Source organism: Vanellus vanellus (genome assembly GCF_965231255.1).
Source record: "Vanellus vanellus genome assembly, chromosome: 17".
NCBI lineage: Eukaryota > Metazoa > Chordata > Aves > Charadriiformes > Charadriidae > Vanellus > Vanellus vanellus.
Genome location: NC_138922.1, coordinates 15,109,156 through 15,129,766, shown reverse-complemented (window position 1 = coordinate 15,129,766; position 20,611 = coordinate 15,109,156). Strand labels below are relative to the sequence as shown.

At 56.3% G+C, this 20,611-nt stretch overlaps 4 protein-coding genes across 6 annotated transcripts; 2 read left to right on the top strand and 2 right to left on the bottom strand.

Moving 5' to 3' along the window:
• Positions 1 to 3,642: 3,642 nt before the first annotated feature.
• On the bottom strand, positions 3,643 to 4,294 carry NPB (neuropeptide B). The gene is made up of 2 exons (XM_082492224.1): positions 4,011 to 4,294; positions 3,643 to 3,808 (listed from the first exon to the last, which is right to left on the bottom strand). Exons 1-2 carry the CDS (start codon positions 4,221 to 4,223, stop codon positions 3,680 to 3,682), a joined length of 342 nt encoding a protein of 113 aa, XP_082348350.1. The 5' UTR covers positions 4,224 to 4,294; the 3' UTR covers positions 3,643 to 3,679.
• Positions 4,295 to 4,445: 151 nt separating this feature from the next.
• ANAPC11 (anaphase promoting complex subunit 11) lies at positions 4,446 to 4,927 on the bottom strand. The gene is made up of 2 exons (XM_082492223.1): positions 4,801 to 4,927; positions 4,446 to 4,716 (listed from the first exon to the last, which is right to left on the bottom strand). The coding sequence occupies exons 1-2, from the start codon at positions 4,907 to 4,909 to the stop codon at positions 4,571 to 4,573; spliced, it is 255 nt and encodes an 84-aa protein (XP_082348349.1). The 5' UTR covers positions 4,910 to 4,927; the 3' UTR covers positions 4,446 to 4,570.
• Positions 4,928 to 5,039: 112 nt separating this feature from the next.
• ALYREF (Aly/REF export factor) lies at positions 5,040 to 9,773 on the top strand. 2 transcript variants are annotated; one of them, XM_082492203.1, is made up of 6 exons: positions 5,040 to 5,296; positions 5,524 to 5,655; positions 7,964 to 8,111; positions 8,214 to 8,277; positions 8,459 to 8,630; positions 9,493 to 9,773. In XM_082492203.1, the coding sequence occupies exons 1-6, from the start codon at positions 5,063 to 5,065 to the stop codon at positions 9,505 to 9,507; spliced, it is 765 nt and encodes a 254-aa protein (XP_082348329.1). In that variant the 5' UTR covers positions 5,040 to 5,062; the 3' UTR covers positions 9,508 to 9,773. The 2 variants fall into 2 exon arrangements, with proteins under 2 accessions (XP_082348329.1, XP_082348330.1); XM_082492204.1 differs by having other exon boundaries at positions 5,048 to 5,296; positions 8,450 to 8,630.
• Positions 9,774 to 9,984: 211 nt separating this feature from the next.
• Positions 9,985 to 20,250, top strand: ARHGDIA (Rho GDP dissociation inhibitor alpha). Of its 2 annotated transcripts, none has more exons than XM_082492027.1 (6): positions 9,985 to 10,078; positions 16,451 to 16,660; positions 17,069 to 17,152; positions 17,765 to 17,841; positions 18,021 to 18,084; positions 18,540 to 20,250. In XM_082492027.1, the coding sequence occupies exons 2-6, from the start codon at positions 16,471 to 16,473 to the stop codon at positions 18,737 to 18,739; spliced, it is 615 nt and encodes a 204-aa protein (XP_082348153.1). In that variant the 5' UTR covers positions 9,985 to 10,078; positions 16,451 to 16,470; the 3' UTR covers positions 18,740 to 20,250. The 2 variants fall into 2 exon arrangements, with proteins under 2 accessions (XP_082348153.1, XP_082348154.1); XM_082492028.1 differs by lacking the exon at positions 9,985 to 10,078 and adding an exon at positions 16,340 to 16,365.
• Positions 20,251 to 20,611: the final 361 nt, after the last annotated feature.

Here is a 20,611-nt window from a genome sequence, read left to right as displayed (position 1 = left end):
GCTTGGGATCTCATGGCTGCGTAGCTGCTAGTGCCAGAGCCTGTGGTTTGCATATTGGCATTTCAGTAATGAATGTGTTATCTATGACAAGAGCCAAGACACGCGCCTATGTGGGAATGCTCCCCACTAAGCACCCAGCAGGGCAACTGGAGAACTTGGAGCCTCCTGTCCTCTCCCGATGTAGCTGGAGCCCCTTGGGTGCCCGTGGCAGGAATGGCAGTCCCATCCCTGTGCTGCGTGAGCACGGGTGATGCCATGAGTGTGTCTGCTCATCCTGGTCTCCTCCCAGCTGTCCCTTCCAGCCCCAAAGCCACTGCTGAGACCCAGATGCTCCTGTTCAGGAGGGGCTGGCTGGTCGTGGCTACTCCCAGCCTTGGCAGCTGCACTCCCTGTCCTGCGCTGGGGTCTCCCTTCCCTGGGTGCTGATGCTCTGCAAAAGGGCTCTCCAGCAGCACAGCCATGTTCTGCAGGGAGAGCTGCAGCCAGAGGAGAGGGAAGGGCAGCCCTGTGGGGTGCGGGAGTGATCCTAAACTTCTGCTGCCCTCTTTGGTGAGAAGGAAGATGCTCCTCCCTCTCCGGGAAGGGGATGCCTGTCTTGCGTTGCCTGCTGGTGGCAAGATGATGGCTGCGGTGGAAAGCCTGTTGCTGTGACCCCTGCCTGGCTGGAGATGCTCCCCAGGGTCTGGGAACGGACATCTCCCTCCCAGCAAGCCATTGCTGCTGCTGCTTGTCCACTGCTGGGCAGAGGCTGCTCGGCTGCAGCTCTCCAGCCAGGACCAGGGCTTTTCCCTTCCTGACTGAAGGCAGCGGCTGCTGTCAGGGATTTGCCCCTGCCTGAACCGGCCATTCTGGGGGCTGTGCCCTGGCTCCCTGTTCAGCTTCAGCCCGGCAGAAATCAGGGTCTTAGCTGCCCTGAGGTTCTGTGAGATTGGGCTGAGCCCTGTCCTTCTCCCGGCCGCAGTCGGGGTGTAGGTGCTGAGGAGGGGGTGAGTCCTGGTCTGGAGGAGAGCGGCTCTGGCCAGCACTTTGCCTGCTGTGGGTGCAGGCAGAGCAGCGTTAGGCACAGGGGGTGTGTGTGCTGGGACCCCATTGTGCTGGAGCAGAGCTGGTGCTCTGCTGTAGTCTGCATTGCAGCTCCCTGTGTGCCCTCCTGAGACCCCACTGCTTCGGTGCACGTCAGCTCTGCTGCCTGGAGCTGGCAAAGTTGATCCTCGGCCCCGAAGCAGCGGTGATGCTAAGCTGTCAGCTGCTTCCCGGGACCCTCCAGCTGCCGAGCGCTCAAATAACCCCTCTGCAGCGCGTGGCCCCCTCCCACAGAGCCGCAGGAGAGTTTGTCATTAAAAACAAACAACTCAGCCACAGTGACGCATCTACCCGGGGCTGAGCATTTGCATGTAAATGAGCTGCCTCTGGGACCCAAACAGGTACCTTTGTTATTAAAGAAATGACAGAAGTACTTTATTTCTGCTCTCATCATGCGCGAGTGCTTGCCTGCCTGTACAACTTATTTGCGTGGAAATGTCAGCTTTGCTTGCTCAGCCAGAGTGCGGCGGGAGCTGCTGTTCCTTGGGGCCTCTGAGAGCTGTTTCTGAGTTTACTCTGAAAACTTTTGCATATGATGTTCCTTTCTCCAGGTGCCTCTGGGCCCTTCTTCTGAGTGTCTGTTTACTGACAACCTGTGAGTCCAGGGGCTGAAAATGAGCGTGGAGTTAAAATACAGGGTGTGGGGGGAATGGTATGAATTTCAAGTTTGTGACTTTCTTTTCTGTGGTTTGGGGTTTTTTTTGTTTTTTTTTTGCCCCCCAAGCACAGAAGCTCAAGACACCACTTCCCACACTCATCCCAAGGAGGCCCCCCCTCATGATGCAAATTGTAGTGCCTGACATTTCTCTAATGGGAACTAATTAACTGGAAGAATTGTGGCAGGTGCCTTAAATCTTGTAAGAGCAGTCAAGACCCTGGTGCGGGGAACTGGCAGCTTTGGCCCAGACCCTGCCATGGCACAGGGCCCCAGAGCCAGGCTGGGGCTCATCCCCCAGGGTCCTGTTGGCCATTCACGGAGGGGGGATGATGGGGTGAGCAGACCCCAATGCCCAGCGGGTCACTGTTGGCTGCTGCTGCCCTGGTCAAAGCCTGGACCTGGCTCCTCACAACATGTTGGTCCTGACACACCAGTACATTCGTCCCACTGCGCGGGGAGGGTTGGGGCTGTGCAGTTGCTTGTCACGTGTGGTGGCGCTGGGACCATGGCTGGTGCTGAGCCAGTGTGTCACTGCTGCTGGGGGGAGGAGGGCTGCACCTGGGACACCCCTGTGGTAATGCTGCTGCTGCCTCCCTGGTCCTGACGTGGTGTCTGTGGGATTTCAGAGATGGGTCTGAGCTTAGTGGTGGGTGCTGGCACCTTGCAGCAGCTCCAGCAGGTGCCACGCTGACCCCCACCATGGCAGGGACACTGTATCATGGCCCTGATGCCCACCGGCTTCCTGGGAAGACCCCTGGCACCAGCAGTCTCTGACTGGGCTGTGCTGTGCCCTGGAGAGGGCAAGGGCCTTGCCAAGACTGGTGCGGTGTGGCAGAATTGTGGTGGGGCTGGGCTGCAGCTGGGGGCACTGGATGGGGGTGTGCGTGGCTCCTTCCATGAGGAATGTGGTGTTCCAGGGGGACTGTGACTTTGGCCCTGTGGAGGGGGCGGCCCCTCCTGATGCCTGGTCGGGGGTGGGGGGACGCTTGCCAGGGAGCAGCTGGTGATGGGGGGCTGCTGCTGCTCCACTCTTGTCACCAAGCCTGTGTCCTGCTGCCAGAGCATGGCTGGAGTGCCTGGGTCTCCTACAGGGCAGGGGGTCAGCATGGCCCTTCCCTGCCGGCGTGACACAGGGATAGGAGTGCCCTGCCTGTGGTCATTCACCACCTGGCAAAGCCCCGTCAGTTCCTGCTGCTCCTGCAGCTTGGCCCGGCACCGTGCTGCCCGCACAGGCTCCCTGCACCATGCCCTGCAGCCACCATGGGTGTTGCGCTAGCCCTTGGGTCTGCCAGCAGGGCAGCAACTTGCTGGTCATGACTCGTGATTTTTTCTGCTGGGTGTTTTGAGGGTGAGGATGGCTGCTCACAGGGGCCCAGGGGCAGTTAGGCTGCAAGGCCAGAGCCACGCCGGTGCTGTTGTGGGTCCCCATGGGTTGGTGGAGCCCAGAGGTCAAGTGGAAGTGGGCAGCAGGAGGTAAGCGCTTGGTTGGCTGACCAAGCCCCTACCTCCATGCCCACAAGGAGGCAGGGGATGGGGCTGTCCATCTCCCTGGGGGACACGGGGGCCCCTGTGCAGCCGCAGGCTGGGGACTGCACTCAGCTCCAGCCCCGATCCTGCTACCAGACACCCGTCACAGCTGGGCTGTCACTGCCCTCTTGCCCAGAGTGTTTCCAGAGCTCCAAGCGTGATGTTCATCCCCCTGCCCAGCCCGTCCCCAGCTTTGTTCAGCCTGACCCAGGGCAGCCCCTGGCCCCAGACAAGGCACCACAGGGCTCAGGGAGCCGGGGAAGCTGCAGGTGGGGGATGCTCAGCAGCAGAGAGCTCCCCAGACCTGGATGCAGTCCCCCCCACCCCACAGCACCTCCCTCCCCTGCAAAGACAGAACTATGGAGCCAGCACAAGCACATTTATTGTCACCACAGAGCCACTGGAGCTGGCTCAGGCATCCGCACACTCCACGGGGTCCAAGGACGTGGTCACATCCGCCTTGCACTGGAGAGTGCCAGTGGCTCCAGGCAGCACCCGGCAGCTCCATGGCTCAGGGGCTACATCCGTCACACACAGCGCCTGCAGGGGAGACCATCAGCAAGGACCGGGATCCCCAGGACACACAGCACTGGCTGGTGCTAGGAAGGGGGGGGGCAGGGTGTCCCGACCAAGTCCCGGTGAGCACAGGACCCCGTTCCCGCCCTGGCACAGACCGTGCCCAGCGCCTTGTGGTGAGCAGCCTCCGTGCCCACTGAGCCCCCGGTGCAGCCCCAGTACTCACCGCAGCGTGGAGCCAGGTGGGCAGGCCAGGCAGCAGCACGGTGCCGTCGGTGCTGGAACGGCGGGCGTGGGGTGGGCGGCGGAGACCAGTAAGCAGCCCTGAGGCTCTGCCCACCCAGTAGTGGCGGGGTCCGGCTGCCGGCCTGTACCAGGGCTCGGCAGGGCAGCAGAGCCAGAGGAGCAGCCCAAGCCCCAGCCAGCGGGCAGCGCGCATGGTGCCGGCAGGAATGCAGCGCTGCAGGGCTGCCGCCGCCGCTTTTATAGCCGGGCGGGGGGCCCTCCTCGTCCGCCCCCGCCCCGCGCCGCCCGCCCTCCACGGGGAAGGAGCTGTTCGCCGGCGGCCCCGCAGCCGTCGCTGAAGGGCCGGTCCCGACACCTACGGTCCCCCACGCCGCCCACCCCGAGCACCGATCCCGAGCGCATAAGGACACCGGAGACCGGAGGAGCGACCGGCGGCCGCACGTTTATTGAGGGCGGCCCAGGCGGGAGCGCGGAGCAGAGCGGCGGCGGGAAGCGGCCCCGCCCCGCCCCCCTTCGCCGCCGATGCACCGGTACCGGTCGTCACTCCTTGAACTTCCACTCCTGGCGGCACATGGGGCAGTGCTGCTGGACCTGCTGCGAGTTCAGCCACTTGAGGATGCAGTGCATATGGAAGCAGTGCGAGCACTGTCCCCACACCAGCGGGCAGTCGTCCCCGGGCACCTTGCCTGCGGCACGGACAGCCCGTCAGGCCCGGCCCGGGGGGCCGCAGCCCCGCCCCGCCCCGCCCCGCCCCGCCCCGCGGCGCTCACAGTCGGGGCAGCAGCCGTTGAAGGCCATCCGGCAGATCCCGCAGTTCTCGTCGTTGGCCACCCACAGCCAGGAGGCGACGCCATGCCAGCTCCGCACCCGCACCCGCATCTCCCGCCCCACCGGAAGTCCCGCCCCGCCCCACAAGACCCCGCGCACAAGCGCGCGCGGGACCCCGCGCCTTCGTTGCCGGCCCCGCCTCTTCCGCTTCCGGCGTCGGCGCAGCGCGGCCGGAAGTGCAGGCCCCAGAGCGGAGCCGCCATCATGGCCGACAAGATGGACATGTCCCTGGACGATATCATTAAGCTCAACCGCAGCCAGCGGGGTGCCGGCCGAGGCGGTGGCCGGGGCGGCCGGGGTCGGGGCGGCGCCACCCGCGGGGGCGGGCCCGGCCGAGGCGGCGTGGGAGTCGGACGGGCGGGAGGCGGCGGCCCCGTGCGGAACAGGCCGGTGATGGCCCGGGGCGGCGGCAGGAACCGGCCCGCGCCCTACAGCCGGGTATGGAGCGCGGCGGGGGCGGGCGGGGGGTGCGGCTGCCCGCGGGGCTCGGCGAAGCGCCGCGGGGGACCGGGCCGGGGTCGGGCCTTCGGCGGGGCAGGCGGTAGCGGGATGGGGCGGGGGGCGGGTCCGTCGGGCGGCCCTTTGTCCGCTGTCGGCGGGGCGGGCGGCGGCCTGTGGCCCGCGGTGCCCCGGTGCCGGTCAGCGAGGTCCCGGTCTCGTTGCAGCCGAAGCAGCTCCCCGAGAAGTGGCAGCACGACTTGTTCGACAGCGGCTTCGGGGCGGGGGCCGGCGTGGAGACCGGCGGGAAGCTGCTCGTCTCGAACCTGGACTTTGGCGTCTCGGATGCGGATATCCAGGTCAGTTGGGGAGTCGCCCCGCAGTGGAGTTAATTCATAATGTGGGGGCTGGGCGCACTGGTGGCTACGGCAGCTCTGCGGGTCCTGCTGCCTTCTGTGGCCGGCCGGGAGATCCCTGAGTGAATCACCTGGGGCTTGTGCCATGAGAGCCTGTCCTGCGGCAGTTTGGGTGATCTCATGGGGCTGCCATTCAGAAAAGCCGCTGTCTCCTGCAGAGCTGTAGCTGATTGCATTGTGAGTGGCTCTGCCACAGCACGGGAGTGGGAGAATGCTGCCATTCGGCTGAATCCAGCTGTGGCTCGAGAATTTAAATGGTGTAAGCTCTTAAGGGCTGTGTAACTGCAGAAATTCTGTAACAACGTGGCATGTACATTTGCGTGCTTTGGTTTTATGGGACCTGTTTGTGCAGCTTTGTTAAAGTCGCGTTCTCTTGAGCGTCAAGGTGTTCCTACGGATGCACCCCTTGGTGTAATTGGGAAGGGTTGTGTGTGAGGGAGAGCACGCTCTCCTCCTCCACAGCGTCTGCGGTACCTGCTGTGTTCAGTCTTCCAGCCAAGCTGCCTGCTGTATCTCTTGTATCAGCCATGCCTTGGGCTGATTCTTTCCAACAGGTGTGCAGTGCATGCTGTCCCCGGCTGTGTGGGTCAGAGGGGCCGAGGTGCAGTACTCCCCCGCCGGCTGTGGGGGCATGGTCACCAGTGGGCTGTTGGTTGTGCAGAAATAAACATTTGCAAATCCCAGGTGTGTCCCCACGGGAGCTGTGCTGCTTCAGGCATGCTGCAAAGCACTTCCTTTTAAATCAGCTTCTGGTCTTCACCAGGGAGAAAAAAACCCAACACTTTTCTGCTCTCTTAATTGGTTAATTAATTCCAGTTACTCCACGTGCCCATCTGGCTGTGCCTGGGGAATTGGAAGTGAGCTTTTTCAGGTCACCTAGTTACAGGATAATGCACTTAAAACCACCTCTCTTCTTCATGTTTCTTCAGATTCGGTTTAAATAAGTTTCTTGTTTGCTGTAGTCAGGCCCTGATGTGGAAAACGTGGCTCTGTGAAGTCACCTCAGCTTAACCAGCTCCTGTGCTTTGTGTGGTGGTTGAGATTTGCCTTTTCTGCTGCTGGCTTGGGCTCAAGTGCAGACAAACTTCCATGTATGTTTTATTTAGCAGCAAAGCTGACTTAATGGCTTTGTGCCTATTTGTTATTACCCATAATGTAATTTTGGGCTGCCCAAGATATGGGGATTGCTTTATTTGTTTCCATGCTAATTGCATCATTACTGTGGTGCAGCGCAGCTTGGGCGCTGTGTTGGCTGGAAGGAACCTTGGAGGCGTGTTGCCCTTGGAGGAGCTGCGTAGCATCACTCCTGTGTTATCCACGGTGCCAAGGGGAGCTCTGGAGGAGTGGCTGAGCACCACTGCACTGGTGCTGTGCTCTCTTCCAGAAAGCCTCTATCAAGTGCCATGTAACGTTCACCTCTGGTGAATGAGTCCAAGGGAGGAGCTGGCCTGCAGCCCTGCCTGAAGTGCTGCTTGCTTAGGAGGTGGAAGGACATGTCTAGTGCTACCTCAGATGCTTGGGCAGTGACTTGTGGAGACAGCTGCGTGGCGGTCAGGCTTTGCAGCAGATGCTGGAGAAGGTGGCCTGTCCCTTTGGGCACTTGGCTGCTCTGGTGTAGGTGTGCAGCTTCTGAGGCACAGGGTGTAGCAGAAAGTCGCCAAGGTGAGGTATCCTTGACTTGCTAAATGTAGCACCTGTGAAACAAAGTTGGTGGCTCCGTTGCTGCCTCTTCATTTCCATCCTTTCTAACAGCAAATGACATACTTCAGCAGAGAGCTTTTCCTAGTCTCAGTTTTTGGGGTGTATTCCTACTGGGCTATGTTTTTAAATTGCACTTGGTTTAGTAAAGATCGGGGGGGGGTGTCCAGCACAATGAAACTGTGATCACCTCAATCTCTGTTCATAGGGATCATTCTTTCTCTATGAAATGGATTAGGGTCTGGATTATATTTAGTCACACCATTGACTCAGCCTCAACAAAAAGACCCGCAGTTTTCCTTGAGTCTTCTTTGCTGACTAAATGTGCGCTCGACAAGTGGTTTTGCCACCTGTGTCAGCTTTCTGAAATCCTTCTGATGGGCTTGTGCTCCCCTTTTTCATCAGTGCTTTTTCTGAGTTGTCAATGATGTTTTGAAAAGCACCTGCGATTGCTGAGAGCAGTTGTGTGTAGGGGACTGGCAGTGCCGTCTCCTGGCTGTGCGGTGTTTGCAGGGCTGATGGGTGTGCACGCTTTTCTCCCTCTCTTTCTCAGGAGCTCTTTGCAGAGTTTGGGACCTTGAAGAAGGCAGCTGTGCACTATGACAGATCTGGCCGCAGCCTAGGGACAGCGGATGTGCATTTCGAAAGGAAGGCAGATGCTCTGAAAGCAATGAAGCAGTACAACGGCGTCCCCTTGGATGGTGAGTCTGCGTGGCCATCTCCATAGGGTATTTCTCTGGCTGACTGGAGCAGCCCACGTGCCTGTGTCCCGCTCGCAGGCTTACGGGCTGCTCTTCTTCCAGGGCGCCCCATGAACATTCAGCTGGTCACGTCACAGATCGACACACAGAGGAGACCAGCACAGAGGTGAGATGCCGTACGGCTGTGGGAGTCACTGTGCCCAGTCAGCGCGGGGCGGGAATGTGCCTGGCCCTTCTCTGTGTGGGAAGCATGCATCCGTCTCCCGTTCAGCAGAATCCTGTGTGCCTGTTTAGGTTAACCAAAATGCACTAGAACAGTTGCTTTTTAAAAATCACAGTGTAAACAGAGGTGGCATGACCAGAAACCGTGGTGGTTCAGGAGGATTTGGTGGTGGAGGAGGCAACAGGCGAGGTACTCGTGGCGGGAACAGAGGGAGAGGCAGAGGAGCTGGAAGAACTTCCAAACAGCAACTCTCCGCAGAAGAACTAGATGCACAGCTGGATGCTTACAATGCCAGGGTAAGTGCTGCTCGGGCACTGTCCAGGAGTTCCCTGTGGCATCTCGTTCTGGGAAACATTGGCAGCCCAGAGCCGGCAGGAAAGAGAAAGCATTTTCCATGTGACTGGGCTAAAGCAGTCTCCCTGTAAAGCCGAGCAGTGCCTTGGTCCAGTACTTGGCTTTACTTTCTGGAACGCTTCGTCAACTGCTGTTACTGACAGACCAGTAACGGACCGTTTTCCAGCTCCCCAGCTCACTGGGGCTGGCGTAGGGCAGGCTCTTCAGTAGCTGGAACAGCTGTGGTGAACAGGAGCTGCATTACAAAACCCACAGAGATAATGGGCTGCAGAAATGGAAAAAAAAAGAAAAAACTCCATGTGAAATAACTACATGGGATGCTAATGGAGGAAGGGTCAGTGAGGCTAATGGCGACTCCGAGTCTTCATGCATGGAGCCACATGCGTGGTTTGTTGCCTTCAGAATTAGCTCAGACATCTGTGCCGCAGCTGCATTAAAATCTCAATAGAAATCTGAGGTCACGTGTACATCATGACAGCAGAGTCAGTGTTGTAGGAATAGGGTAAAACTGAGGTGAGACTATGGGAGAATGAGCAGAATTCCAGAAAAAAATTGGCATGGGAATGTCTGATCTTTTAGAACAGTCTTTGTTGTTGGGGATGCGTAAATAGCGTTATTTTGCAGCGGCTCGGATGGGGCAGGGGGAGCACAGCAGGGCAGCTTGCCGGTGTGCCTCACTTTACTGCGGTGGGTCGCTGGTGCTGGGCTGCGTCCGGAGAGGCAGGTGTGCCATGGGGCGTGGTGGGTGTGCCGTGGGGCATGGTGGGCACGCGGTGACGGCTGCTCTCCTCTCCTCTCTTCCAGATGGACACCAGCTAAAGCGGCGGCGGCGGCGGGCGCAGGGAAGGACTCCAATCTGGCCCCATGCTCCCCGGCGGGGGCGGTGCGGCGGCCACTAATACCGAGGATGGGATTTGTTTTACTTTACGTTCTGGGATAGGTTTTAAACTCCTGTAAAGGTTTTTTTTAATTCTGACGCAGACCTGTTTTGTACCGAGTTATTTTTGGGATAAATTTTACTGGTTGCCTGTTGGGCCGAGGTGGCTTTTTCACCTTTGCCGTAATAAAATAGAACCGTGTCTAGAGCTGTCGACGCCTCCGCGCCGTGCCCCGCCCCCTGCCCCACCCCAGCCCGTGCGGCCCGCGCGCGCCTTCCCGCGCCCCGCCCCGTGGCGCTCTACCCGTCCGCCGCAACTCTATCATCCATCCCGCCATCGCGCGCCTATCCCCCGGGCCAATCAGCGCGCCGGGCCGCGGCCGGAAGTGAGGCGCGGGTCTCAGCCTCGTATAACGGGAAGTGACGGGCGTGTCCCGGAAGTGCGGGGGTGCGCGGGCGGCTGGGCGGATCCCGGCGGCGTTGTCACCGCAGCGCGGAGAGCGAGCAGGGCCGGTAGGGCGAGGCCGGGCTGCGGTGGGGCCGCGGAGCGGCGGGGACCGGGGCGGGTTCAGGTGGCGGGGCCGCGCCTCCGCCCCGCTGGGGCCGGCCCGGCCCGGCCGTACCGCGCCCCGCCGGCTCTGGGGCGCGGCCGAGGCGCGGGAGAGGGGCTCCGAGTGCCCTTGCACGACCTTCCGAGGGGCGGGGAGGGCCGCTGTCCCCCGTGGGGGCCGTTGCGGAGCAGAGCTCTCGGGGCGCCAGGCCCGCGGTTGGGTCGAAACGTGGAGGGTTTGGGTCTGCTCTGCTCCCGAAGGAGCCGGCGCTCGGAGCCCTCCCCGTGGGCGGCGGGGGCGGTGCAGAGGAACGCTGAGCCCTCCTCGATTCGCAGGGCCTTGGGGGACCGAGCACTCGCGTGTGTCTCAAACAGATTTTCCAGAAATGGTTTCTAGTTATGAAATGAGGAACTTGGAAGCGACTTCCTCGGGGTCGATTTCCTTCCGTGTTTGAGTAATTAAAGAGCCCGTTTGATCCCCCTTAATCCTGTAGGCACGGTGCATGCTAAAACAGCTGGGGCACCGTGCACAAAGGCTGTAGTTTGGCTCTTGGAGGAGGTGTTGGTTCTCCCTCTCCCTTTACAGCTCTGCCAGCAGGATGGCGAGGTCTCCCCTGGCTCCATAGGCTCTTTGCAACAAGTCTGAAAGTCGTAACTTCCTTTTCTTTAGACAAGGAGAACTCCCAGTCACGCTAAGTAGCTAAATTGCTGCCTTGAGGGTTTCATGTCTAGTCCAGAGAGCTTTGTTGCTCTGGTTTTCCAAGCATTCTTCCACTGTGGGTATTCTTGTCCCATAACTGCTGAGCAGAGATGGTTTCATTGTTGTGTTCCACCATGGGGATGAGGGGTTTACCCACGCATCTTGTTTGCATCATGGGTGTGGGACAGCAAGGGGTTTTTAAACTTCTGAAGTTGTGAGCATGTGGAACCATCTGCTCATGCCTTTGGTTTTGCTCTTGACTGTTAACGCTTTGTAGATGAACTGCAGTCCAGGGTTATGACACGAGCCAAAAATAAAGAAAAGAAAAAAAAAATTCCAAATGGCCGAAATCCTGAAAGGCAGCAGACTGTTTCTGGAATCCTTCATCCCCAGAGCTGTGAGCCAGTGCGGGGATCAAGCGAGTGAGAGTTCTCGGATGCTCTTACAAAGCGGGTGGTGCAGTGGCATTATGTGGATGTCCCTTTGCCTGTGAATTCCCAGTGGCATCAGAGGGCAGCACTCAGCCTTGAGAAGTGTCACTGAGTCACTGGTTTCTGCTTTGCTGCTGATATGTCCTGTCTCCCTCCCCTGCGCTGCCCTGGGAACCATCCGAGCCCACCTCAGTTCTGATCCAGCCTCTCAAGCTGCCGTCGTGCGTGTGGAGTGGCAGCGCAGCCTGAGCTGGTTTCAGCAGTTTTGGCTCCCTGTCCTCACAGCGTAGCAGCATTTGTAGCTGCAAAGTGAACCAGAGCAGTGAACTGATCTGGCTGGAAAATAGCCCTGCAGAAGTGCTTATTAACTGGATCAAATTCCGAGTTTGCTGTGTGGGTGCACAAGCTTTCCCTTGCGCCATGGGGGAAGAAGGAAGGGTGGGGACCACTCGAATTGGCACTGCTTCGTGTCCACGGCTGCGTGGTGTCCTAACGGACGTCCGAAGCCAATTAGCTCATCTGAAGAGACTCTGACTAATCCTGGTTTCACTGGTGTTGTGGGATCTTGATCCCGGGGTATGAAGAAGTCGCTGTTTACTACTGTGTGCCTAAAAACAAACTGGGTTGTGTTCCTAGCAGATTTTCTGTCTGCCAGAAGGTGGGGATCTTGCATTCATTGCTGCGAGCCTCTTGGCCCTGCTTGAAAAATGCTGAGAATCCAGGAGAAACTCTGACTTGAGGAAGCAGCAAAGGCAGCTGAGTGCAAATTCCCAGGTGGGAAGTGATTCAGCCTGTTGCTGTCTTCTGCAGGCTTCTGTGATCGGCAAGGATCTGAGAAGTGTGCAGGCCTGTTTCCCTGGGTGTTTCTCCATGGCCAAGGAGCCCACTCCTGTAATTTGCTTGCAGGCTGGGAGTCACCTTCCCTACTGGCCGTGGCAGAGTCCACAGTGGGTCCGTGCCGTTTTGCAGGGCAGCGAGCCTCCCAGGAGCTGCGGCAGCACCAGCTCAGGTGTTCTGTGACTGAGTCTTAAGAACCAGAGAACTGCCATGCAGAGGTGCTGAGCAGGGCACCCGAGCATCTCCTGAGTGTCAAAAGGAGCTGAGGAGGAATTTCCTTCCCAGCACCTCTGAGCAATGCCTGAGGTCTGAGGTGTTAAGCTCCTGTAAGGCACCTGTGCCTGGCTGCAGGTCAGCAGCCTAGCGGGAAGGCTTTTGTTAAGGAGCGGAGCCCTTTGAACGGCTGTGTTGCAGGTCCTCTCTCCTCTGCATGTCAGTGCACGCTTGCTGGAGGTCTCGGCACGGCACAGGTGGGATATGCGAGTGCAGTTCTCTGTCCAGGCAGTTCACATGTGACTGAGTCCCTTGGCTTCACTTTATCCAGCAGCACGATGGCTGGTCTTTCACATACCTGGAAAGGCTCAGGTTTACTAATCCTGAGCTGTAATAAATGCTTTGTCTGAGAAGCCTGAAGGGCAAGGTTGAGGCCCTCAGAAAAGTTTTGGTGCAATTGGGAATCTCCTTCCTTTCTGGCTCTGTGTTTGGAGAAGCAGCTGAGGTGCTGTGACCCATGGTGATGAGATGCAGTGCTCTGTGCGGTGGGGGCTGCGTTGCAGGGTGCCTCTTGAGCCTCATGTCCAGCAAGGGCACAAGAGCCTGCTGCTCTCAGGAATGCTGCAGCAGTGGCTTTGATGCAGCCTGGTCGGAGATGTTGTTCTTCTGACTGCTGCTTCTGGGGAAGCTTGTTGGAAGAGGTGAAGTGGTATTTCTCCAGGGCTTCCTCAGAGAGCTGAACCCTGGCCTGGCCTAAGCTGTGGGTGGAACAGTGCTTTGTGTTGGTGTGAAGAGCCGTCTTCTGTCTCTGGTTGCCTTCCATTGTTTTAGAGATCCTGTGGGGACTGGAGTGGTTCTTGATTAATCCGTGTGGTGGTGTGCATGATTGTTTCTTTAGCTCTGGATCACAGGATTAAGGGTAGAGGCATAGGAACACAACCAAAGAGCTGGAGATTTGGATTTTGGGGTTTTTGTGGTTTGGTTTTTTTTGTGCGTGTGTGTGTTGTGGTTTGTGTTTTTTTTCTTTTTTTTTTTTTCCTGTGCCCTGTATGGCATGGTTGTTGCTAAATATCTGTTTGTGAGTGGGGTTACCCCAATGGTGCTGATGAAGATTGGGTGCTGGTGATGTGTGGGAGGAAACCGTTGCACTGTCTGTTACATCTGCAGGTTGGTTATCAATGCGTGGTAGCTCTGCATTTGGGTCAGACCGAACTAATGCATTTCTTAACTGATCAGGGTAGGATAGCAGATCCTGGAAATTGGCTGCTGTTTTAGCTGCTAGCAATCAGCACTGCATAACACTAAGGCTGTTCCTGTGTGGAGCACAGCGATCTTCCAGACCTGATCCTGCTGTTGGGAGCTGCACTGTGGTTGGTGCTGCTCTGTTCACCTTGCAGTGCTGATCCCTGGCCGCCTGTGCAGTGCTGGCTTTGGTGAGCTTTGGTTCTTTGATGAGAGGCTGTCTGATGGCTCCTGTGGCCTCTTGCTTGCAGGTGCTGATCAGGCTATTTGTTAAAAGTTTTGTCTCTGCTTGGTCTGAAAATTGGAAGGTGGTATTCACCTGGTGGACACTAATGCTGCAGAAAGGGACCTGGCACCGTCGGGGATATGCATGTGGATTCTCTGCTGCGTGTTCATCTGTTTATTATATTCATGCTTTCAAGAGACCTCATTTGCAGAGAGTTTGGGAGTCAACAGAAGTCAGTGACTTGGGACTTCAGTTCTTTAAAGCTCCATTGAAGTCCATCACTTCATTTCCTGAAAGCTACAGGTGTCTTAGGAGGAGTACAGGTGTTCTTAGGAGTTCTTCAGCCTACAGAGAGAGAATGACCTGTAGTGCTTGGGAGGTGAAATCTAGCCTGGAGGCAAGATGAAGGACTGCAATAAGGGGATCAAGCAGTAGAACAGATGCTTGAGTGAGTGTTCGCTCAATGCTTCTGGGAATCTTCAAGGCTGGAGGCTTTTTTGGACAGGAGCACAAAGCACGTGACTGGGTTTGATAGAGATATCAGGGTAAAATCTGATCAGTTGTTTGTGTATGCCATGAGATTAAATGGCCTTTTGAATACAAATTTCCACGATATTCAGTGCCAGGATATTGGAGAATGCCATGCAGAAGGGCCAGCTGTTTGTTGTAAAGCGTAGGGGTCAGTACCAGCAGTTGTTGGGAGTTGTAAGTGCGAAGGTACAATGGGCAAAACTCCCCTACACAGACACGTTTGTGCCACACAGTGCCAAAGCCCTTGTGATAATCCCAGAGTGCCACATTGTCCCCCACCTTTGTCTGGTGATAAATCGTAGCCAAGCTTTAATACCCAGAACACCAAACACCAGTTGCATCCATCGCAAGTATCCTACCCTAGGACACCCCGAGAGCTGTGCCAGCCTCTCTGGGGAAGCGCTGCCTGCCCAGGACAAGTCAGCAGAACGTCTCTTCTCGGGCTTGACAGGGGGCAAGGAGCAGGTCCCCAGCAGGGGCCTGGCTGCAGCTCCATCTCAGCACAAGCTCCACACCTGAGAATCGCAGCAGGAGGGCTGGTCACTTCCCACTTCCCTTTTCTCTCTCCTCTGCGTACTGGCTGATGGGTCTGCTGTAGTCTTCCCTTCTGGCAGAGATGTGCAAAATTTCACTTTCTGTGTTTAATCTGTCTCCTTTGCCCTGTTTCCCAACAAAACCTTCATAATATTTATGGCTAAAAAGGTTAGTGGAGCCCAGGTGGCACTTCCACTGTTCTGCTGTTATGGCCATGGCCAGGCTTGAACGAGGCATGGAGTCAGACTGGCTCTGGCATCTGCAGAACTTGCCTTGCATCACTATAAAATGTGCTCTGTAAACTTTGTGTGACTCATGTCAGCGCTGAGGTCTGTCTTTCCCCCTCTGGGTGGCACATTGGGTTGAAATGGAATAATTGAACTGTGTGATATTATGTCAGCTAGCTCAAAGATGAAAAGAATGGATGATGGTTAGCTTATTTAGTGTAACCTGTATGAGAAGCTTTAGGTGCATGTAGATCATAATTAAACCTCTATTTACATGCATTGTGTGCGTTTGTTGTATTTGTACCAAATGTTGTAGTTCTTGATTTATTTGGAAACTAGATGCCAGAGCAGTGAATGCAGTTCCACAGTCTGTTGCAAGTTGTGTGTGCTAGCACAGAGCTCCAGGCAGGAATATTGAACAGGATACGGGAATGCCAGATGATGACAGAAACACCTGGATCCATCAGCAGATCATTTGTGAAAGATTTTGCTTGTACAAAAAGCCTTTCAAAAGCTGTCACTGAAAGAATGTTTTGAGTCTTTAGAGTGTCCAAGTTGATATTTGCCATAGGATGACCCTTAGGACAGCGTGCTCTGTGGAGCATCAGGAATTACTGAGGATGTCATTGGCTTTTACTGAGGTTTTTAACAGGGCGTTGGCATCACCTTTCACCAGCCCTCAGTGAGCAGCTGGGTGTTTCCTGGTTAGAGCCCTGGACAACCAAGCCAAGCTCTGCTCATGTTTTTAATCCATTATCTGTTTCACTGGCCGTGTGTGACACAGATCTTTGAAAGGAACCGAGCATGAGATCAGCTGAGCCAGGTGTCTCATTCCACTCCTCCAGGGCACCCAGTGGATTGATCTGATTGAGTTACAAACTGTGAGCTCTAGATTGCAGCAGAGGCTCCTGGCATTTGTGGCAGTGGCAGAGCAGAGGTCTATTCTTAGCTGGAGTCGTGTGTTGCAGAGAGCAGAACTGAACTGTTTTTTTTTCTGGGCTCAGGTTTATTATGAGTGAAAGCCTGACCCAGTTATCTTGTGGAGGAGAGTGTTTTCTCTGTGGTTTGGAGTATTTACCTGTTCCAGCTCATGAGTAAAGCACCAACGCTGAATTTTTTCTACTCTCTTGTGTGGGCCTCCATGGGCTGAATACAAGACCTGGCCTACTGGAGCAGTCTGCAGGGGTGGCAGGGTACGGGCCCCTGGCAGGGTTGTGTCCCCTGAAGGCCCCGTGGGGACAGCCCGTGAAGGGCCCAAGTGAGAGAGGGAGCCTGTGGAGTCACGGCGGAGCAGTTCTGGGGAAGCCTGGTTGGTGCTGATGGGCTGTGCTGCTGGGAAGGAGCCCACGAGGTGGAAGGGGTAGGTGCAGTTACACTTCTCCTCCCTGCTTCAGAGTAACTCGCGTGTGTGAGGATGGCAGAGCAGGAACCAACAGCGGAGCAGCTGGCCCAGATTGCAGCTGAAAATGAGGAGGATGAACACTCTGTCAACTACAAGCCGCCTGCCCAGAAGAGCATCCAGGAGATCCAGGAGTTGGACAAGGATGACGAGAGCCTGCGCAAGTACAAGGAGGCACTGCTTGGTGCTGTCACTGTGACTGCAGGTGAGCCCTGGGACGTGGCTGTGCCTCCCTCAAGCCAGAGCTCCATCAGTCATCTCTAGCCTCATCCCCACTCCTGCCCAGGAGCTGTTCTCCTCCCAGCTCTTTGCACCTTGGCAGGAGCATGGCCAGAAGCATAAAGGGATGTGTCTGCACACCCGCCCCTGCTGATCTCTGGCCCTTGGAATATGGCAGAGGGACTGAGGGGCGGGTGGCACTCTGCTTTAGAGGGGGATGCTCTTGGGGAGTCTGGGGGCTGGGCCTAACACAGCGGGGAGCCCAGACCTTCACTGGGGGGATGTCATTCTCACTGGTTTTCTTGCTCTTTCAAGAAGTGTGCTGGAAGGAAAAGGAGTTGTGTTGGTTGGTATCAGGGATGGGTGTTTAACAGCCTTTTCTCTTGTCTTCTAGATCCCAATGCTCCAAATGTGGTGGTGACCAAACTGACTTTGGTCTGTGCTACTGCTCCTGGCCCTCTGGAGCTGGACCTGACAGGTGAGCTGGGGAAGAATTCCAGTCCTTCTTCCAGGTAAAAGCTGGCTTGCTGTGCAGCCTGGCTGAAAGTGCCGCAGGAGCACTACTGGCGTGGTAGGCAAGCCCTCCCTTGTCAGAAATGCCCCTGTGCTGGAGGCAGAGTAAGGTGCTCAGGCCACCAGAGGGTTCTGTACTCTGAGCCGGTGGCTGTGTCCCCTGTCGAAGTGGAAGGCCTTTCTGCTTCCTCTCTCTTGCCAGCCCTCGTTTTGTAGAGGTGTGAGCTGCCGGGTGGGGGAGCCAGCTGTCCTCCAGCCTCTGCAGCGACACTAATGGCAGCTTCGAGATGGCAATAGCCTCAGAGCAAATGTCTACAGATGAACATTCTTTAATTAACTGCATTTGCTGTGCTGCAGTGTCCTTTCGCAGGGCATTGCTTGCCCACCTCAGGTAGTGTGGGCCGTGCAGCAGGGATGCTCCTGTCATGCAAAAATGCAGTGGATGAACTGTGTGCTGTACAGGCAGTAAGGGTGACCCCTGCTACCACAGATACTATCCTGATCACCTCTCGCAACTTAAATTCGCCCCAGAGCACAATACAACGGGACTCTGAGCAACCCTCTCCCTTCTTTGTAGGTGACCTAGAGAGCTACAAGAAGCAAGCATTTGTCCTGAAGGAGGGTGTGGAATATCGGATAAAAATCTCCTTTAGGGTAAGAGTTCAGATCTGAAAACTGAAGAACAAGTGGAATACTGGACTGCTGCAATCCCAGCATAGGGAGTGCCTGAACCCCAAAAAGTGGTGTTGTGGAGGAAACTGTCTCCTCCTGTGGGTGGGGTGGGCAGTGTGTCTAGGTGATGTCTTCTACAGTCCTTGCTTGTCTCTCTGCAGGTTAACAGGGAGATTGTGTCAGGGTTGAAGTATATTCAGCACACGTTCCGGAAAGGGGTGAAAAGTAAGTGCTTCTCTGTGACTCAGGTACTGCTTTGTGTGAGGGCTTTCTGCTCTTCCCACTGCAGTGATGGGGGCTAACCCACTGGTGCCCCACAGCTCATAATGGGAGGAGACAATCTTCAGTCATCTCTGTGCTGCTGAGCCCGTGGCAATGTGTGAAGGCTTCTGGGTCTGCTGCAGGGTGGCAGATCCTTGGGGCTTGGTGTGTAATCCCCACCGGAGTGCGGCAGTGAACAGGTCACTGCTGACAGCAGTGCTAGTTGGGGGAGGACGAGACGCTCCCTGCAGGAGGACATGTTCCTGGAGTGAATGGAGCTGTTAGTCTGGGTGACGTTCTCATTCTCACAGCTCTGCTGTGGATTGTAGCAGTAACAGACCTTTCATTTGCTTTAGCCTTGCCCCAAATGCAGGGGAGGCTCTTAAACAGCCTCCACACACCTCTTTTTCTCCTTCTAGTTGACAAGACCGAATACATGGTTGGGAGCTATGGCCCCCGAGCAGAGGAGTATGAGTTTCTGACCCCCATGGAAGAAGCCCCTAAGGGCATGCTGGCCCGGGGCAGCTACAACATCAAATCCAAGTTCACAGATGATGATAAGACTGACCACCTGTCCTGGGAGTGGAACCTGACCATCAAGAAGGATTGGAAGGACTAGCCCTTCCCGAGGCCAAACCCCAGAGAGCGTGAATCAGACAGTGGCTACCGTAGAAATCCCCCCCGTACCAAAGTGCTGACATCGGAACCCTCTTATCTTTCACCCCCTGTTATAATTTGACCAGAGAGCTCAGTTTTGTAACGTGCCCCCTCCCCAGAGAATCGCTGAGTGCATTGACCAAACCGTGCTGTCTACATCTGATCTCCAGCTGCCCGTCCCAGGGCCGTGCTGTCCTAGCACAGAGTTGGGAGCACTTGCTCCCTTGCCAGGCCCTTTGCTGCTTCTCACCTTCCTCTATTCGGGTAGGTGCTGAAGGGGAGAGACTCCTATGCTCTGTGTAGGATCCCATGCTTGGCTTTCCTGTGCACAGCTCAGGGTAGCTACTGCCTCCAAGTAGCTGAAGAACTTTGATGCCAGGCAGCTATTGAATCTGTTTGTTGGCTAAAATCATGCCCGGCCTGTCCCTTCCACCCAGTCAGTGTCCTGGGAACACTGGCAGCTTCATTTGTGGATGTTCCCTGTAACCATGATGCCTTAATGTGTAACATGTATCCTCTAGGGAGGGGGCCCTGCCCCTGTTACACTTTTTAAATGCCACCCACCCTCCCCCTGTTTGTTGGCATGGCATTCCTCTTGGTCACACCCCTCATGGGTTATTAGGAAAGATTCACAACTTCCCGCTTTGCTGCTGGTCCGTTCTTCACCCGAGACGGGACATCTCCAGAGGGTGGTGTGACAGCCTGGGTGACACCTGGCCACCCCTCCCGCTGCCCTGAGAGCTGGCCTGGCAGGACCCCTGGCCCTGTTTGTGTAGAGCTCCAAACTCTCTGGCAGCCTCAGCACCTCCGAGGCATAGAGGGGGTTTCGAGGCAGGTGGGTGCAGGAGACACCAGTGTTGCCATCACCTCACACTTCTCATTGCAGCCAAGGTAGCTGCAAAGCACTGAAATTCCAGGAAAGCACCTGCCCTTCCTGGCTGTTTTGGGCTGAGGATGGACTAGTCTGTTTCTGCAGCTGCTCTCCTGATGCGATCAACAAAGAGCTTGCAATGGACAAGTATTCAGAAGCGGTTAATGCCTTATGTATCTGTTCTGCCTTTTAAATCTGTGCCTGGCCTGTCAGTATTTATTGCCTTGACACTCGACTGCCCCCGTGCCCATAGCAGACCCCTGCAGCACACCAGCCTGCCATCCGAGACTGCGCTGATACGGTGCTCGGGGTGAAGGAGTCCTCTGGGGCCTGTGAACCCCTGAGGGCTGGGCAGGCACCTTCCACCTCCACAGCCCTCTTATTTGGATCCTACCACGTTGAGGTCGTATTAGAACCGGGACCAAGTACATGTGGCTTTCTCGTAGCTACGTCTTTGCCTCTAACTCTCCCTTGCCCTGCCCCTAGAGAGATTTTTGTTGATTTGGTGCATATTGTCTGTAAATCCTAGACCCGGGTTAACAGGTTTGGAATCATCGTCTGCTTCTCCTTTTATGACAGTTAAATAAAATCTTTGAACTGACCGTCTGCTGTCCATTCTGGTTCTGTTTTGGAACTTCCTGGTTCTGGGTCTTTGGTGGGAAGTGGCAGAATTTCTGTTCCACAGGGGTATTTCTGCAAACACCAGGGGTGGGAGAAGACCAGAATCCCTGGGCTTGCCAAGTTGTGAAACGGGTTCTGGTGCAGATCAATCCTTGCCAGGGGAGAAGAGGCAAAAGGCCCCTGCTGCAATGTTTGTCTTCAAGATCTGGCCCTTGCTGCTCACTCTGTCCTGCATGGCTGCAGTGTGAGGGATGAGAAGGGTGTTGGGAAGGGAAAACGGTGGGTGTCTGAGGTAGTAAAGTGGAGGTGGTCTCCTGCCAGCGGAGAAGCAGGTGTGTTCTG